The sequence below is a fragment of the Antechinus flavipes genome, chromosome 4, assembly GCF_016432865.1.
Source record: "Antechinus flavipes isolate AdamAnt ecotype Samford, QLD, Australia chromosome 4, AdamAnt_v2, whole genome shotgun sequence".
NCBI classification, from domain to species: Eukaryota; Metazoa; Chordata; class Mammalia; order Dasyuromorphia; family Dasyuridae; genus Antechinus; species Antechinus flavipes.
The window spans coordinates 85,080,148-85,097,024 of record NC_067401.1 but is presented as its reverse complement, the minus strand read 5'-3'; the positions used below and the strand labels follow the sequence as shown (position 1 = coordinate 85,097,024).

Sequence of the window (16,877 nt, the reverse complement as noted above, 5' to 3'; positions counted from 1 at the left end):
ATTTCAAAATTCTTCAGAGAGATCTTGAGACCATCTTCTGGCCTCTGTATAAGCTTCTTGCTTATGTAAGTTCCCTATAATATAGTCTTTTAGGCAAATGCATGTATTTCTCCTGGAGTAATAAAGCAGCAAATTTCTTATCAATATTCCTCAGGCTTTCTAAACCATACTGGCTCTTGGGTAAATGGCTATCTTCCAGGTGAAGGATAATCTTATGAAGAAGGACACTGACAAGAATCTTGCTGGCAGTAACTAAAACAAAGACACATACATACACATACACACACACACTCACACACACGGACAGAGGACAACTTCTTTTCCTTTATACAGATGGACAATGGAGAAATTATTGAACTTCTAGGGAATTTCCTTCTCTTGCCATATAACTGAGAAAATTTCCATCAACTTTTGTATGATCAGTGGAACTTTGCCTTATAAATCTCAGGTAGAATAGAATCACCACAAGATTCTTTGCCACACAAGAGGAGCCTAATGACATTCAAAACCTCTTTAGTTGGAAATTCTGCAAGAGATGGCTTGACTTCAACCTAAGGTATATAATCAATGAGCATTGAAAATGGTCTATTTAAAAGAGTCCATCTATCCAGGAAAATGTTGTTATTCCTAATTACATCAGCGCTGAGGAAGTGAGATATATCATAGATCTTTGGACTATAAATAGTCTTCAGGGCATCATAAGAGTACTTTACTATCAGCACAGAATTGATTTTCATCTGTTTTCTTACTGAGCTAAGAATTCTGCATCTCTCTACTTTTGACAGAGTTAAATGCTACCTTAAGAGGTAGATGAACTTTCCTACTGATAGATCCTGTGGGATACTCATTTTTTATTTAGCAGCTTCTGAATTTCCTTATTTTTTTTAAACCAATATTTGTTGTGAATTTTCTGGCCCAGATGAGTAAAGACAGTGCTGTACACCAAATCTCTGAAGCTATCCACTCCTTCTCCACTGATGCCAACCATATGTTGACTCAGATTTCCCTCTAAGATAGCAACAAACTGTTCATGCTACCAAATGCTCTAATCTATTGACATTAATTCTTCTGGTAGTCATCTTGCCTTGGTGCTACCACTTTTGTGGAATGTTAATGTTTTAGCTTGGAGAGAAACCATCTATGATCAGTCCAACATTCTGTACTACGTATTTCTTTCATCTCTCATACCCTATTTCTTCTCCTTACAATGACACAATCTATTAAATGCCAGTGTTTGCTACATGGGCACATCCATGAAATTTTATTGAGTTTAGGTAGATAGAAAACAGTATTGGTGATATGAAGGTGATAAAACAAACAAGTAGTTCTCTTACAATGAGAGCTGTTCATCTTTCAGTTCTATTAGATCTCATGTTGCCCAATGGTTAAGTGGAATTATCTTCACAAAAGTTTTTGTATATTTTTGTATTTTAATCATAGGGTGGATCCCAGTCTGCTGCAGTAAGCAAGCCAAGTTTAAGTTAGATAAAGAGAACAATTTTTGGAGAATCTTTTCTAGCCTTTTCCTCATTTCAAGAGGTGAGCAGTACAGCTTTTAAATAAGGCTGCTCAGACACAGAGGAGGCTGCTGAATCCCACTGCCACTTTAGTCCAATGAAAAAACAATTCTATGGCCTGAATCACCCCTAAAGGGTTCTGAGTACAACTTCCTTCACCTAAGTAGATAACCTATAAATTCCCATCTCCAGAGCACTGAGATGTTGGGTGATTTTCCCATAGTCATATAACTATTGTGTTGGAGGAAATTGAATTTGAATTTTGGTCTTCCTGACTCTAAGGCTAGCCAACTGTTCATTACACCATGCTGTCTCATTTGGTCTTAGCTTGAAAAGATGATACATAAGTCAGTGATTTCCCAGTTATCCTATGGATTTAACATTCTATTTTTGTTTCTTGAAAATTATCATTCAGCAACAAAAAAGTATGTTTTTATTAAAGTAAAAAACTATATTTCCAAATATCCCTTAAGACTGCAAAATGAGGTTTGCAATCCTTAGTTTTAATTCAATCTGCTTCATCCTAAATAATAGTAAAAAGATGAGATTCTTATTTGTTTGCATAGTGAAATTATGAAAATTAAATATTTTAGACCAGAAATAAATTATTTTAATGGGTAAAACTTTTTAAATGTCTCTTTTTTATTAGGGAATATTTGAGGGGCAACCCACCTAAAAACAAGGTAAGAAAGTGATTAACTTTTTTGTCCATAAGTCAAATACAAAAAAAAAAAAAAAAAAAAAAACAAAAACAAAACACAAATATTTTTCTTTCTTGTCTAGCTTATAAATTATAATGTTAGTGAATATGGCTGCCCTTTGCACATTTATATGATGGAAAAATTCCACCCTGTCCTTCAATTGTAAGTAACACCCCAAAACATTTTTCCATTTATCTTATTTTTTTTTAAATCATAGGATTTAAAACAGTGCTAATTAACAATCATGGGTCAGAAATATTTTCTTGTGTGTTTGTTTTCACTGAGAACTTCACCAAGGCCATTTGTTAGGTCATTGATAATGGTCCCTTTGTTTTGCTTTAAATTCTGATTTTCAGGGTCATTGTCAAAATTCTTCCTTCTCTTCCCTGGAAAACTTAGTTATTGGTGTTCAACAGATAACTTAGAGTAAATGTAACAGTTACAATTTCATCTGTGCTTTTACAATGACCCTGGACTTTCACCAGCTATTAGGGAGAGTTAGAAATTTAGATTTGCATTACTGGGTCCTCTCTAAGAACACAAGGAGATTCCAGGCAATGTTGTTTTAATTTCTTTGTGAGGTATTTCATTAAACACAAACGTTGGTAAATGATTTGTGAATTGTCTATTGATTAGAGGAAGGAAGGAGGAGGAAATGAAACATTTATTAAATATCTATTTTGTTCCAAATGAAGTGCTCAGTATTTTACAGATATCATTTCAGTTGATAGGATACCTAATTATTGAAATTAGGAACTACAAATAACATTATTTATTGGTACTAGTAAGTGATATATGAACTTTTACCCTAGATTTTCCTGGTTCTTTTTAGCTAGTCTGTATACACTGGTAAAATAAACAAATTTAATGAATAATATAATTTATTTCAATCTTTTATTTTTATGACATTTGTAATTCATTCTAAATGGCACTGCTATGAAGAGAAAATACATCATTGTCACTAATAATAATGTTCATCATTTTCAATCATCCTCCAAGACCACGTTAAATTCAGAGATCATTAATTTACTTTTTTTATTAAATGCTACTCCCAGTAACTTAAAGCCTTTTTGTCCTTCAAACAAGAGAAGTGAAAAGATGGCATTTTTGGAGTATATTGAGTATATTGAAGCTATAAAGAATAAGAAGTTAGCTGCTTCATCCTTATTTGTAGATGAAGAAACCAAAGTATTGAGAAATGAAATTATTTGCTCAAGATTCTAAAGGCGTAAAAGGTAGGGCCAGGATTCAAAGGAAGGCTTTTTGACCCCAAATCCAAAACTCCTTCTGCTACAGATATCTACAATGTCTTGGACATATTAAATAAGCAGTGAATTAATCACAAAACTACCCAGCAATCTTTTAGTAATTCAACTATCCAATAAACTTTAGAATAATTCTATAAAGATTTTATTATACAGTCCTTGTTAGAATCCTTACAAAGTGTTAATTCACTAGAATTGATAGAAACAATGCTTAGGTAATTGGTTCACACATTAGAGCTCACACCTTTAAGAGAGTTTATACATTAGCGTTTACACATTAGAGTTCACAAGTCCGGGAGATTCACAAGTTACACCTCCCACAATCCCACTCTCGAAGGAGGAGTCAATCTTTGAGTTACACCTCTAAAAGAGCATAAAAGGAGCTGAGTCAGTAGAGGAGTCAGTTGAAGAGATTGAAATTGGAGATTAAGAGAGAGCTGCAAGAGCTCAGAACCAAGGAGGGAGATAGGCCTCTAAGAAAACTAACCGGGCTATTTTGGAAGAGACAATAAAAAGGACTGGACTTTAACTCCTGGGTGATTATTACTTGTAACTGAAACTAAGACTGCCTCCAGAAACCCCACCCCCACCCCCACCCCGAGAAATCTGCTCCACAGAGAATGATCATATTTTTAAAAAGAAGAGAACACCACAAGTCCCTATTCCTTTTAATATTACAGTCAATAAGTAAAACCTAGGGCTGTCTTAATTAAACTTGCTGCTCAATTTTAAGCAAAATTCTTGAGAGGATCATAGCTTAATAATTAGGAGAGACTATAGAGTCCAATCCTTTTATTTATCCTACAGCCACAAGGTTATGCATCTAGAGTTGAAAAGGACCTAAGAGTCTCTTGCCCAAGATCAAACAGATAGTAAATGCTCTGTGGCACAGTGTTGCGCACTGTAGTTGGAGTTTGATTGTCCTCATCTATGCAATCAGGATAATAAAAGCACCAACATCACAGGGTTATTATGAAGTTCAAATAAGATAATGTATGTAAAGCACATGGCAAACTTCAATAGTTAAATAAATGCTAGTTGGCAGAATTAGAATTTCAACCTAAACATTAATCCTTAAGATTGGTATGCTTTCCACAACATAAACTGGAGAGATTGAATCTAAGACCAAATTCACCTCCATTTACTCAAAATAGCAGAAAAGTGCCAAATAGAGTAAAATAACAACAACAAATAACAAAAATAGGAAAGGAAAAAAAGATCAAGAGGAAAAAATATACAGGGAAAAAGAGAGAAACCATAAATGTACAGGGTGAGACAGAGAAAAAAAAAAAAAAAGAAAGAGAGGAAAGAAAGAGGGAGAGGGAGAAAGAAAGAAGAGGAAGAAGAAAAGAAAAAAAAATTAGCACACAAAGGAGAGAACTTAAGGAAATTATCTCTCTGAGTGATCAAAAAGCAGATATTTATGATGGGCTACAGATAGATGTAAAAGCCAACAGGCAGCATTCTGTGGCAAGCAACATTCTGAAATAGAAATCATAGAATATAGTCATTTGGGGAAATCACATGATTTCAGGTATTTAAAACATGACTAGGAACTATTTAAGGGGGAGGGTCTTACATTTGTAGTCCATTGCAATATTTTAAAATACACCTATAGTCAAATTCAGCTTCTACAAAATAGTTCCATATAAAACCTGGATTAAACTTATTCTGTTTTGCCCCAGATATAAGAAATAGAAGTAGATGTAAGTTATAAAGAAGTACATTTACACTTTATTTGATGAAAAATTCCTAATAAGTAAAACTAGCAAAAAGTGGAATGTGCTGCTTTGAAGTGGTGACTTGCCCTTACTTGAAATTTTTGAATAAAGGGTAAATGACAAGTTGTCAAGCATACTGTAGAGAGGATTTTTTTTTTCATGTAAAGACTTTAGTAAATGGTCAGTGAAATTCCTTCTAACACTGAAGTTATGTAAATTTTTGTCAATAGAATATGCAGAAATGAAAAAAGAAAAGTAAAATGAAAGAAAAAATTCTAAAAACAGACATATGATATAAGAATATTTTACATAAGAAAATTTCTCAGAACTATTAGTGAGTGGATACTTTATTTAATTTTCCAATAGAATCCACAGGCTAAATGACAGAAAGAAATTTCAAATTTAAGTCACCAAGAAATACTGCGGGCAAAACTCAGATCTTTACAATGCAATATATGCAGGCAGTCAGGATCAAAAGAAGGGGAAAATGAAGTTGGAAAATCAAATGAAAACTGAAATAAGATTAAAAAAAATTAAATCAATTTACAACTCCAAATCACATTTCACATAAATGAAAAAAAGATAGACTTCTATAAGAAGGACATTACAAAAATGAATGCATTAGGAATGGAGTGAGAGATGAAGATCATCTATATCAAGTCTTCTTAAAAGCCCCCTTTTTGGGGTAGCTAGGTGGCACAGTGGATAGAGCACTAGCCCTGAGTTCAAATCTGACCTCAGACACTTAACACTTCCTAGCTATGTGACCTTGAGTGAGTCACTTAACCCCAATTGCCTCAGCCAAAAAAAAAAAAAAAAAAAAATTCCACTCGCAAGCCCTTTTTGCTCAAGGAATTTGACCCCACCCTAAATCTGTTTCTGGCAGTGTTAATACATGCACAGTATAAAGTGTGCATGCTGTGTGTTTAGAACCAAGGCTACAGTGAAATCACATAATGCAACATGAGCAAGCACTGCTAGAAACACCTTAAATTCATTGCATGTTTGATTTTGCCATGGCATTCAGAAATCTTTTACTGCTGCCAACTTTTTTGTGATCCTCATATTCAGTTACTTGACGTCATTTGGGGTTGCAACCCACAATTTTAAGAAGCTTTAACTTATTTAAACCTTATCCAGAATGGTAGCTTGTCAATAAAGAGAACAATATATATATATATTATATGTGTGCAAGTAGAAATGACAATATTTGACAACTGTTTGGATATATGAGGGCAAGGGAAATCATTTATTCCAATTACTTGTCCTAATGTAGATGAAACCCAGCTCTCTACATCCATCTCTAGTATCAGTCCCACATTAACAAATGACTTTTGGACATCTCAAGTTAGATATCCCACAGGCATCTCAAACTCATCATGAACTCATTAGCTTCCATTTCATACCTACTTCTTTTCTAAAAATCATAGCAATATAAGCTCATAGATTTAGAGCTGTAAGAATCTATTTTGAGTCTTCCATTTATTAATACCTTCCTCTTCTGAAATTACTTTGTGCATAATAGTTAAGGGTTAAAAACACAAAGACAAAAATGAGATAGTCCTTACTGTCAAAGAACTTTGAGAAACAACTTACATAAAGAAAAATCAATGCAAAATATATACAAAATATATACAGGAAAGAGCATTTGAGTTAAGCTTTGAAGAAAGCTAGGAATTCTATTAAGTCAAAGGTAAAAAAGGAAGTACATTCCAGTCATTGGTGACAGCCTGTGCTGAAGATGGAATGGAATATACAGGAGACCAAAAATAGGTAATCTTAAAATTTTATCATTATAATATAATCCTTATTGAATAGACTTTTCTATCTACCGTTTCCTTTGGTTCCTCCTTACAAACCTTTTTCACCTTTCTCACAAATCACATATAAAAATAATTTGTTCTCTCTACCTTTTGTCTTTTGTTTGTAACAAAAGGGAAATTTGAGAAAGTACTAGATGTGTATGTACTGCAAGGGAACCAGACTCCTAAAATCCTTGCATAGGGGTCATGCTAAGTGGAGTTTTTCTAAAGCATGTTATCAACAATGAGTGGATCATTTCTAATGCAGTCACCCAATACAAACTTATTTTAATTGATAAAGATTTGTAATAATTAAAAGCATATGGATCACAGAATATTTCATTTTCTAGAACAACATTTCCAAAATTAAATTTGTCACAGAATATTTAGGAGTTTGAAATTTATTGATGAAACCTATAAATATTGTCATTGTTCAGTCATTTTCAGTTATGTCCAACTCTTTGTGGCCCCATTTGGGGGTTTTTTTGACAAAGATACTGGAGCAGTTTACCATTTTATTCTCCAGTTCATTTACAGATGAGGAACTGATACAAACAGGGTTAAGTGACTTACCCAGAATCACACAGCTGGTAAGTGTCTATGACTGGATTTAAACTCAGATCTTCCTGACTCCCAGCCCAGTCTTTTACCCATTATTAAACATCTACTATGTACCATTCACTGGGCTAAATGCTGGGAATACATAGAAAAGTATAGGATAACTCCTGCCACCAAGAAAATTTTATAAGAAAATAGAAATCAACATTAAGTTACTTTGCATACCAAAAATTGATCTGGGAGTTTGGGTGAATTACAAGTTCAATGACCCAACAGTGTTGATGTGGCACTCAAACAGGTGAGGATAATCTGTATAAGGAAGGCTCAACTTCAAGGAATTTTAGTAGATGAGAGTCCTGTACTCTGCTCTGATCTGACCACATCTGTCATACTGCCAGTCAGTGAAGAAACATTTATTAAGCACCTACTATGTCCCAGGCATTGTGAGAAGAACTTATGGATACAAAGAAAAATATCCTCAAGATGTTTACAATATAATGAGAGAGACAACATGAAAACAACCATATACAAACAAGATAAGGTAGAGGAAAATCAGCAGAAAGAAGGTACATTTTTAGTCACCAAAGCTCTTGAATAGCTTTGGTAAGTTGGAGAGCATCTACCATTCAATCTGATAAAAGTTCTTAAATTAATTTCATGTGAGAATCAGTTGAAGGAACTAAAGATATATAAGTATGAAGAAAATTCTCAGGGAATACCAGTCTTCAAATATTTAAGGAGGCTATGCCATGGAAGAGGGATTAGATTATCCTTCTTGTCCCTAGAGGGCAAAGCTAGAAATAATGAGTAGAATTTAGAGAGGCCAATCTTGATATCAGGAAAAACTTACTAACAATTAGATATGTCCAAAAGTGGGATGGACTGCTGTAAGAGGGATTAGGAAGGACTTCTGCTTTGATATTAGAAAGGAACTGTTTACTGATTCTGTTTGGTTTGGTTAGAAGAAAAATAAATAGTAGGTGTGAGGGACTGTCTCACCCACATCTATTGATCTCATAGTTCCTCTGGATAAAAGGACTAAGGAAACATGTCCAATGGTACTAAGGCTAACTACACACCTCCCTTCAAGACACAAGTCCACCCACCATTTGAATGTCCAACTTTTCTCTCTTTTGTCCATGATCCACTCTAATCATTACACACAATCACAAAATACAGTTTCCCCCTAATAACCACTAATGTCCATTTTGAGATTTTTGTGAATTGTATAGAACTGCTGACAATTGAAGAAACTCACCTACCCAAGGTTGACATTACTAAGCATTAAGTTATTATTATTTCTTTCAGATATGATGATGATGAATTCGTTGAAGATGTTACAGCAAATTTTATTATCTGGGAGATACATGAAAGAATCGATTTCAGCTATACCATAACTATGCATAGTGTAAGTATTTTTTCCATTTGCATGTCATTAAGTTATATAGTTTGACTAGGTTTTTCACTTTTAAGTTTATAACATATTTTGAACATGGCTGGTAGCCATGGTTGTAATCTCTGCTAATGAGAAGGTTGTGATTAAGAGATCATTTGAGCCCAAGAGTTCTGAGGCATAGTAAATGAAGCCAATTGGCTGCAAGCTCCAGTTTAGCATCATTGTGCAGAGCCCCTAGGGGCATGGAACATCATGTTGCATGAGAAGCAAACCTGTTAATAGCCCATCTACTTCTGTCCTTCTGAAAAGTATGAGAGATCCAATCTTTAAGGGAAAAAAATCTACTCATTATTTCTAGCTTTAACCTCTAGGGACAAGAAGGATAATCTAATCCCTCTTCCATAGCATAGCCTCCTTAAATATTTGAAGACTGGTATTCTCTGAGAATTTTCTTCAGACATATATCTTTAGTTCCTTCAACTGATTCTCACATGAAATTAATTTAAGAACTTTTATCAGATTGAATGGTAGATGCTCTCCAACTTACCAAAGCTATTCAAGAGCTTTGGTGACTAAAAATGTACCTTCTTCCTGCCGATTTTCCTCTACCTTATCTTGTTTGTACATGGTTGTTTTCATGTTGTCTCTCTCATTATATTGATACATATCAATATATTATCTTATTGATAAGAATGATAAAAGAGAGAAAAAGTAACTGTTGGAGTAGTTGTTAGAAGATAGGAATATTAGTTCATTGTTGTTTGAGCTATGAATCTATATGGCCATTATGGAAATCAGTTAGGAATTGAACAAGCAAAATGTCTATACTTTTTGACCCTATATACCATTACTTATACCCCCAAGGAGGCCTTTGAATAAAAGTCCCTGTACACACCAAAATTTTTATAACAATACTTTTTGTGATAACAAAGAATTAGAAATAGATACTTTCTAAACAAATTGTGGTACATGAATATACTGGAATATGACTATGTTGCAAGGAATTATGAACATGGCTAAATAAATTGTGGCACATGAATATGACTATGTTCCAAGGAATTATGAATATGACTACAGAGAGGCATGGGAGATCTACATTAACTGATGCAGAATGAAGTCCACAGTACCATTAAAACAATATATGCAGTGGTTACAGGAATGTACATGAAAATTATATCACAAAAATATTTAAAACTGAATGTTGAAAAATGATAAGGAACAAGCACAGCTCAAAAGAAGAGAAATGAGATAGCTGGTAGCACAGTATTTAGAATGAATGCTTTACTTGGAGTCAAAAAAGCCTAAATTCATATCTAACAGACACTTACTGGTGCTTGACTGTTATTCATCCATAAGCAATAACATTATATTTATGAAGCTTGATTTCAAGTAGGAATCGATACCAACTTCAGAAATTATATCACAAAAAATATTTAAAACTGAATGTTGAAAAATGATAAGGAACATTATGTTTGTGAAGCTTGATTCAAGTAGGGATTGATACCAAACTTCTTCTGGCTGGTGCTAAATCAGATATGCCAATCAAAGACAATTAAATGCACCAAACAACATCAAGTTTAACACACACTGATCAGGGAAAATTAATGTGACTGAGATACCCAATCTTGTAAGTCACGTAAGTCTAGTCATGGTGATATTCATAGAAAGGATGAAGGCAGTTCTCATCCCCCAGGCTTCTGTCATGTGAAAGGGAAGCTGACAATCTGGAACATCAGATGTGAGACATCAGTGAATAAATACTTTGTTACATCAAACCAATCTCTGATGACTCTATTAGCTTTGGTTGCCCTTCAATGAACAATGGTGAGAGCAATTGTATGAGCTATCAAATGTGCTCTACCACAGCAAGTGAAAGTGTGACTTCAGTTTTCTTTCTCTGATAGTACCCTTTTATTGAAAGAATGATGAAAGTGAAGTGGATTATTATATTAGTCATTAACTGATGGCACATGAAATACTATTAATGCTTGCTAAGGCATTTCACTCTGCAATTGTAAAAGCTGCACAGGATGATTGAAGACATTTGAGTTAATTTTAAAAAAAACAACATAGAACTGATGTGAAATAGACATCATCTGACTAAAACGGCCAAAATGGCCATGAAAAATGTGAAATCTATGCTTGAGGAAGTGAAATGAAAATTTATACTACATAATCTTCAAAAATTGCAAAATGTTCATAAGCAATAGCATCATTTGTTAATTATGATTTGTTTGAAGGGATATGATGAGGGAAACACAAATGTCTGGCGTAGCAGGCATGAGTGATCAGGTAAACTCATCTGCTGATGAGGTATCTCTAATATTTTCTGGTGATATAACAGTGTTACTCTTTTCTCAATACTAGGCATTTTGTCTTGATTCTTCTTTGGGAATTGTACCATCTCTACTCTCTGCTGGGTCATCTGTGCTGAGTATTTCCATTTGTTTCTAGTGCCAGTGTTTCCTAAGCTTTTTACTATCATATGCTATATGTTGTGTTTTATATATATATATGTATATGTATGTATATAATTATATATATGTAAATATAAATATAGAGCTAATATGCTACTAATAATGTGTACCCTAGAATACTCTTTGATCTCTCATCCTGCTCTCTGCTACCATCTAATGGAATATAACAACTAAAGATCTTCTTCCTAGCAACAGAGAGCTAAAGCTTTTTAACACCATATAATTTAAGGCCATGGCAATTGCATCCAAACAAACAGGTTCTAGTTTCTATGTTTTTAACTGTTCTTTGGATACTGGCTCAAAGTCTCTAGTCCTACTTAAATATCTCATGTGCCACTGAAAAATTCATTTTTATCACCTGTGAAATCCTTGATTATTAGTCTGCATCCCTTCAAATCTTTTTTGGGGAGATTCCAACAAAACTAACAAAGAGCTGTGTGGAGCTGGCTGTCATGCAACTTAACCTGGATGTAATAGCAAAAGATCTTGGTGGATGGGATTGAAGAAGATGGGAAGGAGAGTCTGCATCTTGTCCTTAACTTCTTCATTCTAAATTTGGCCTTTATTATATATATTTCTGCCACAGGGCAACAAAATGCTGACTTTTTTTAGCTTTTTTAATGATCTATCCACAATAACAACAAAAACAAAAACATGAAATAAACAACCTGTAAATCCTAGGTAAATCAGCTGGGAATACAATTTTTATTCGGTTGAAAATTTACCCAATCTTCTGTATCTTCTGATTCCAGTAGTTTATGTGACAAAGATGAAATACTGAATTGCATTATCATAATTTTCAGTCATTTGGGAGAAACTATTTATATAGCAACAAACATCAGTTGAGGTAACCTGATTATTTTATGGACAATTTCAATACACTTTTAGTCAGTCGATTTGCTAAGAAGGCAATGTTTAGATCTTTGATTGGCAATGATATAAATGAGCACCAAAAGTGCCCAGTTCCAATTTCTGCTTCTCTTATAGTAAAATAAACAAACCAAACAAACAAAACTTTACCAGGTATGGAAAAGAGCTAGTCTGGTGATATATGGGTGATAGAAGGTAAAGTTCCTTGCAATGGTGACTATTTTTATCCATTTTCCCAATTATTCCTTCTAATTGTACAATTCTGTAATGAAGCCTTAATTTTCAAGATCCTAGAGAGTATAGCCCAGTTGTTTCTATATCTCTGGGTCCAGTCCTTGGACTACAAATTTCCTACAAATAATCATTCTGGAGAGCAACTTGAAACTTATGTACAAAAGAATGTATAAAATTGTGAATATCCTTTGCCCAGCAATAGATCTGTAGCTCAAAGGGATTAAAAAAAAAAAACCAGTCTCATGGGTACAAAAATTTCTAGCAGTTCTTTTGGTGGTAGCAAAGAACTGGAAAATAAGGAGATGCCCGTCATTGGGAAGATGGCTGAACAAATTCTAGTATGTGATTGAGATGAAAAAGCTATAAGAAATAAGCAAGATGCTTTCAGAAAAATCCAAAAAGACTTGTATGGACTGATGCAAAGTGAAGTGAGCAGAACTAGGGGAACTTTGCACAGTAACAGCAATTTTGTAAAGTGATCAATTATGAAAGACTTAGCTTTTCTCAGAAATACAATGATCCAAGACAATTATAAATGATTCATAATGAAAAATGCTATCCACCTTCAGAGAAAGAATTGTTGAAGTATGAATGCAGATTGAGGCATTTTTTAACTTTTTGTTCCCTTTTTTTTTTGCAACAAGGCTAATATGGAAATGTTCAGCAGGGCTGTTCATGTATAAATTAAATTAAATTGATTGTCTTCTCAGGGAAAAGAAGTGGAGGGAAGGAAAGAATTTGGAGCTCAAATTTTTATGACAATGTTTTTAAAATTCGTTTAAATGTAATAAAAAATAAAATAAAATGTAAAAAATAATTTCCTAGTATCAAACATTACCCTATCCATGTATCAAACTCCTTTTGGCTTAGTATTAGCTTGGGAGCCTTATATTCTCTTTTTTCAACCTTTTCATTCTTGGATGTCCATGTCTCATTTTCCAACAAATCAAAAGTATTTTCACCAAACTTTATCTCCTTTGAGAGATGGCTTCCTTCCCAAGAACCCAATGCTTTGTCCCCGTTAGGGGCTGATCCAAGGCTGCCTTCTGTTGATAGCAACCTGTGTTCTGCACATTTTCTCCCTTCCAAAATTAACTATACTATGAAGTCTTTGAGAATAAAGACAATGTCTTCTTCACTTCATTTTATCTTCCATAGCACCTATGGTAAAGATAATGACTAAACCTATCTCTCATGTAGAGTAGTCTGGTTTTTTCCAAAAAGATTTTGAGACATACTCCAGTTTGGTTGACTCAAAACATTGAGAGCTCAGATTTTTGATGTTACTTTCTCATCAGCTGAGTTAAAAGTAGCTATGAAGACCTAGAGGCAGTGAGGAAAACAATCGGGAGTCAGGGAAGCGGAATGGGTTTGGAAGTTTGACTGGTGGATCACAGTGGTTAACTGACAAGGGAGTTTCCTTGACCTGAATAAAGATAAGGTGTCCTCAGTACCTATTCTTGTTGAATATCCATTTGCTATGACTAGGTAGATGTCATTTTGTTAACTTTTTATTGACCTGTAAGTATATCATTTTGTTCCAATATCAAACCTTAAATTGCTGGGGACTGGCTGAGTCAGGTCTAGTTCATAACATCATCTTGCTTAAGGTAGTTCTTGATTTGATTTGATTTGATTTGCTGGATTTAAAATTTTTTATCTGCACTACATTTCATGTATCAGGCCTTATTTTCCAAAATGGTAGCTAACTAAAAGCAATCTCGCAGCCTACTCATGCTAAAATGTTAAAATATTAATAAAAACTAACATTTATATGGTTTACAAAGCACCTTGGTAAGTATTTTCTTATTTTAACTTTACAACAACCCTGGGAGCTTGTTGCCGTTATTAACACCTCCACTTTATTAATGAGTAATTACTTTCCAGAGATACACCAGCTAGTAAAGGTCCAAGGCAGGAATTGAATTCAGGTTGTCCTGACTCTATCACCAAGCTGCTTCATTAACAACAATAACAACAGTAAAAATTTGATGATTCCCTCATGTCTTACCTCTCAGAGGAATATTTACATTTTGAAAGGGAATTCTTAGAGACATAATACTTTAACCCAAAGTACTGTGACATGCTAATAATGGATTTATTTTGAGATAAAGTATTTCAAGTACTATTCAAATCTCACTATATAGTCACCTATAAACACAGCTGTTCTGGCTCATAAGGTCCTATCATAATTCCAAAATATGTGCTTTCTTTTATCTAAGCTTTATTTTTAAAAATGGATGGGATCATTGGGGTATCACTAAGTCTCTAGGGGGCTCTTGAGAAGGAGCATTCTATAGTTTATTTCATCCTATCAGAAATGAGAGTGGTGGGAAAAGATAAAGGATTGGCTGCTTTGTAGTTATTTTTCAGGCATGTCAGACTCTTCATTACCTACTAGGGGTTTTCTTGGCAAAGAAATTTGAGTGCCATTTCCTTCTCCAATTCATTTGCACATGAGAAAACTGGAACAAACAGTTTAAATAACTTCATAGGGTCATACAGCTTGGGTGTCTGAGGTTCCTGACTTCTGGCCCTGTGCTCTGTGTGCCTCCTGGCTGTCCTAGGATTGGTTGCAACTCTGCACAAATGTGACCTTTGATGTGCAAACTACTCTCTTCTTTCCATGAAGTCAAAGCATAGCTGAAGAGTCAAGATTATCAGCTGTTTGTTTTGGTCACATTACATTGTATAGCTAGCTCAATTTCTTTTCACAGAATTGACTTTTTAAAATTGGATTGATAATAACTTAACCAGATGCTCATCTAAACACAGCTAATATCAAAGAAGGGTTTCTCCTGGAAATTCAGTCTGAATTACATTCAGTCTGTAATGTATATCATCTTTTTCACTTAATTTTTGAAGAGACAAAATAGGAAAAATTATCTCTTTTTTTCCAAATATGTGAAGGAAGTTAACTCTTAATGATGATTTTGATGGCATTCCTTCCTTCTCCTAAAAAGCAAAGCCATTTTTTGATATTAGTTTGAGATCAATGATGGAAATATTCCTCCTTACAAATTGTGCAGGTATCATAATAACATAGGCTAGGGCCAATAATCTTTGATAATCTTTCAGGAAAATAAATCATCTTGATTTTGCAAATACTCTTTTTAACAGGCTGGTTGCGTGAATGAAGCACAGACATGGAAGTCAATGATAAAAGAAAATAAAGACCTTCCCATAGATAAAGTCTGGGGCCCTGAAGTAAGAAAAATTAGAATTGTACATTATTTATTAAAACTGGAATACTTGAAATTAAAGTATTATAAAATTTCTATGAGATTAAAAAACTTGATAAATAACTAGAGTTATAAATACTTTTAAAGCAACAATCATATTCTTTAAAATGCTTTGCCATTTTACAGGTTATTGGGCCATATTATTATATGTTCAAAGGTAACATGGCATCAAAGATAGAGAGCCAGACTTAGAATAAAGAAGACTCTAGTCATATTGATCTACATACTGCTCCTCCACAATCTGTCTCCCATTTCTATATCTGTATAGTAGCTATCTGCCATGCGTAGATTTCCTGCTCATTTCCACCTCTAAGAATCGTTTCCTGCCTTTAAGTCTCAGATCAATTGCCTTCTGCAGATGCCCTCTCTCAGCCCCATCCCCACTCCATCCCACCCCCTGATCCTTGTGCCCTTTCTTCTCAGTCTATCTTCCATCTACTCTTTATGTACCTGTTGGCGTATATATTCTCTACCTTCATCAGAATGTAAATTCATTGATGGAAGGGCTATTTATTATCTGCTTGTATCCCCAAGACTTATCACAGTGCCTAGCACATAATCAGTACTTAATAAAGATTTGCCCATTAATTGATCTTTAAAGTCCTTTTGAGTCTAAGATTCTGAGATTCTCTGCTTTGTTGAACTCCGCAATATTTCAGAAAACACAGAATATTTTGAAAACACTGAGAAATGATTCCCTGAATCACAATAATACTCCTTTAGTTTAGATTTAGTCATTCACAAAAAGTAACCTATAGCACTTCACAGTTGGTCTTCACCATGAACTGACTGGAGCCACACCTACAGAATCAGAAGTCTTCCCCCATCCCTAGATCCCCTTTACAATATAATAAAACATCCACAGCATAACAGGTTTTCTATGTCAAGTTTTCTTATTTGTCATCTGTCATAAGTAAGGAGTTCCCAAGTAGCATAGATTTAGACCTAAAAAAACTTCCAAAATTATCTGGGTCAACTGCCTCAATATTATGGCGCAACTCTCCCAACTCGCATTCAATTTGACAGGTTTCCTCTTCAAAGGAATGTACTTAAGCTTCCTCCCTCACACACACATTAGGAAATGGAAACCTAAA

General features: G+C 34.2%; 1 protein-coding gene across 1 annotated transcript in view; it reads left to right on the top strand.

The window, feature by feature from the left end:
• The window catches only part of CATSPERE (catsper channel auxiliary subunit epsilon), a 202,841-nt gene that overhangs the window by 156,844 nt on the left and 29,120 nt on the right, over window positions 1-16,877 (top strand). Inside the window, 4 exon segments of the mRNA XM_051996564.1 lie at window positions 2,167-2,200; window positions 2,301-2,380; window positions 8,873-8,972; window positions 15,662-15,748. Of these exon segments, the coding sequence (XP_051852524.1) occupies window positions 2,167-2,200; window positions 2,301-2,380; window positions 8,873-8,972; window positions 15,662-15,748 (301 nt within the window).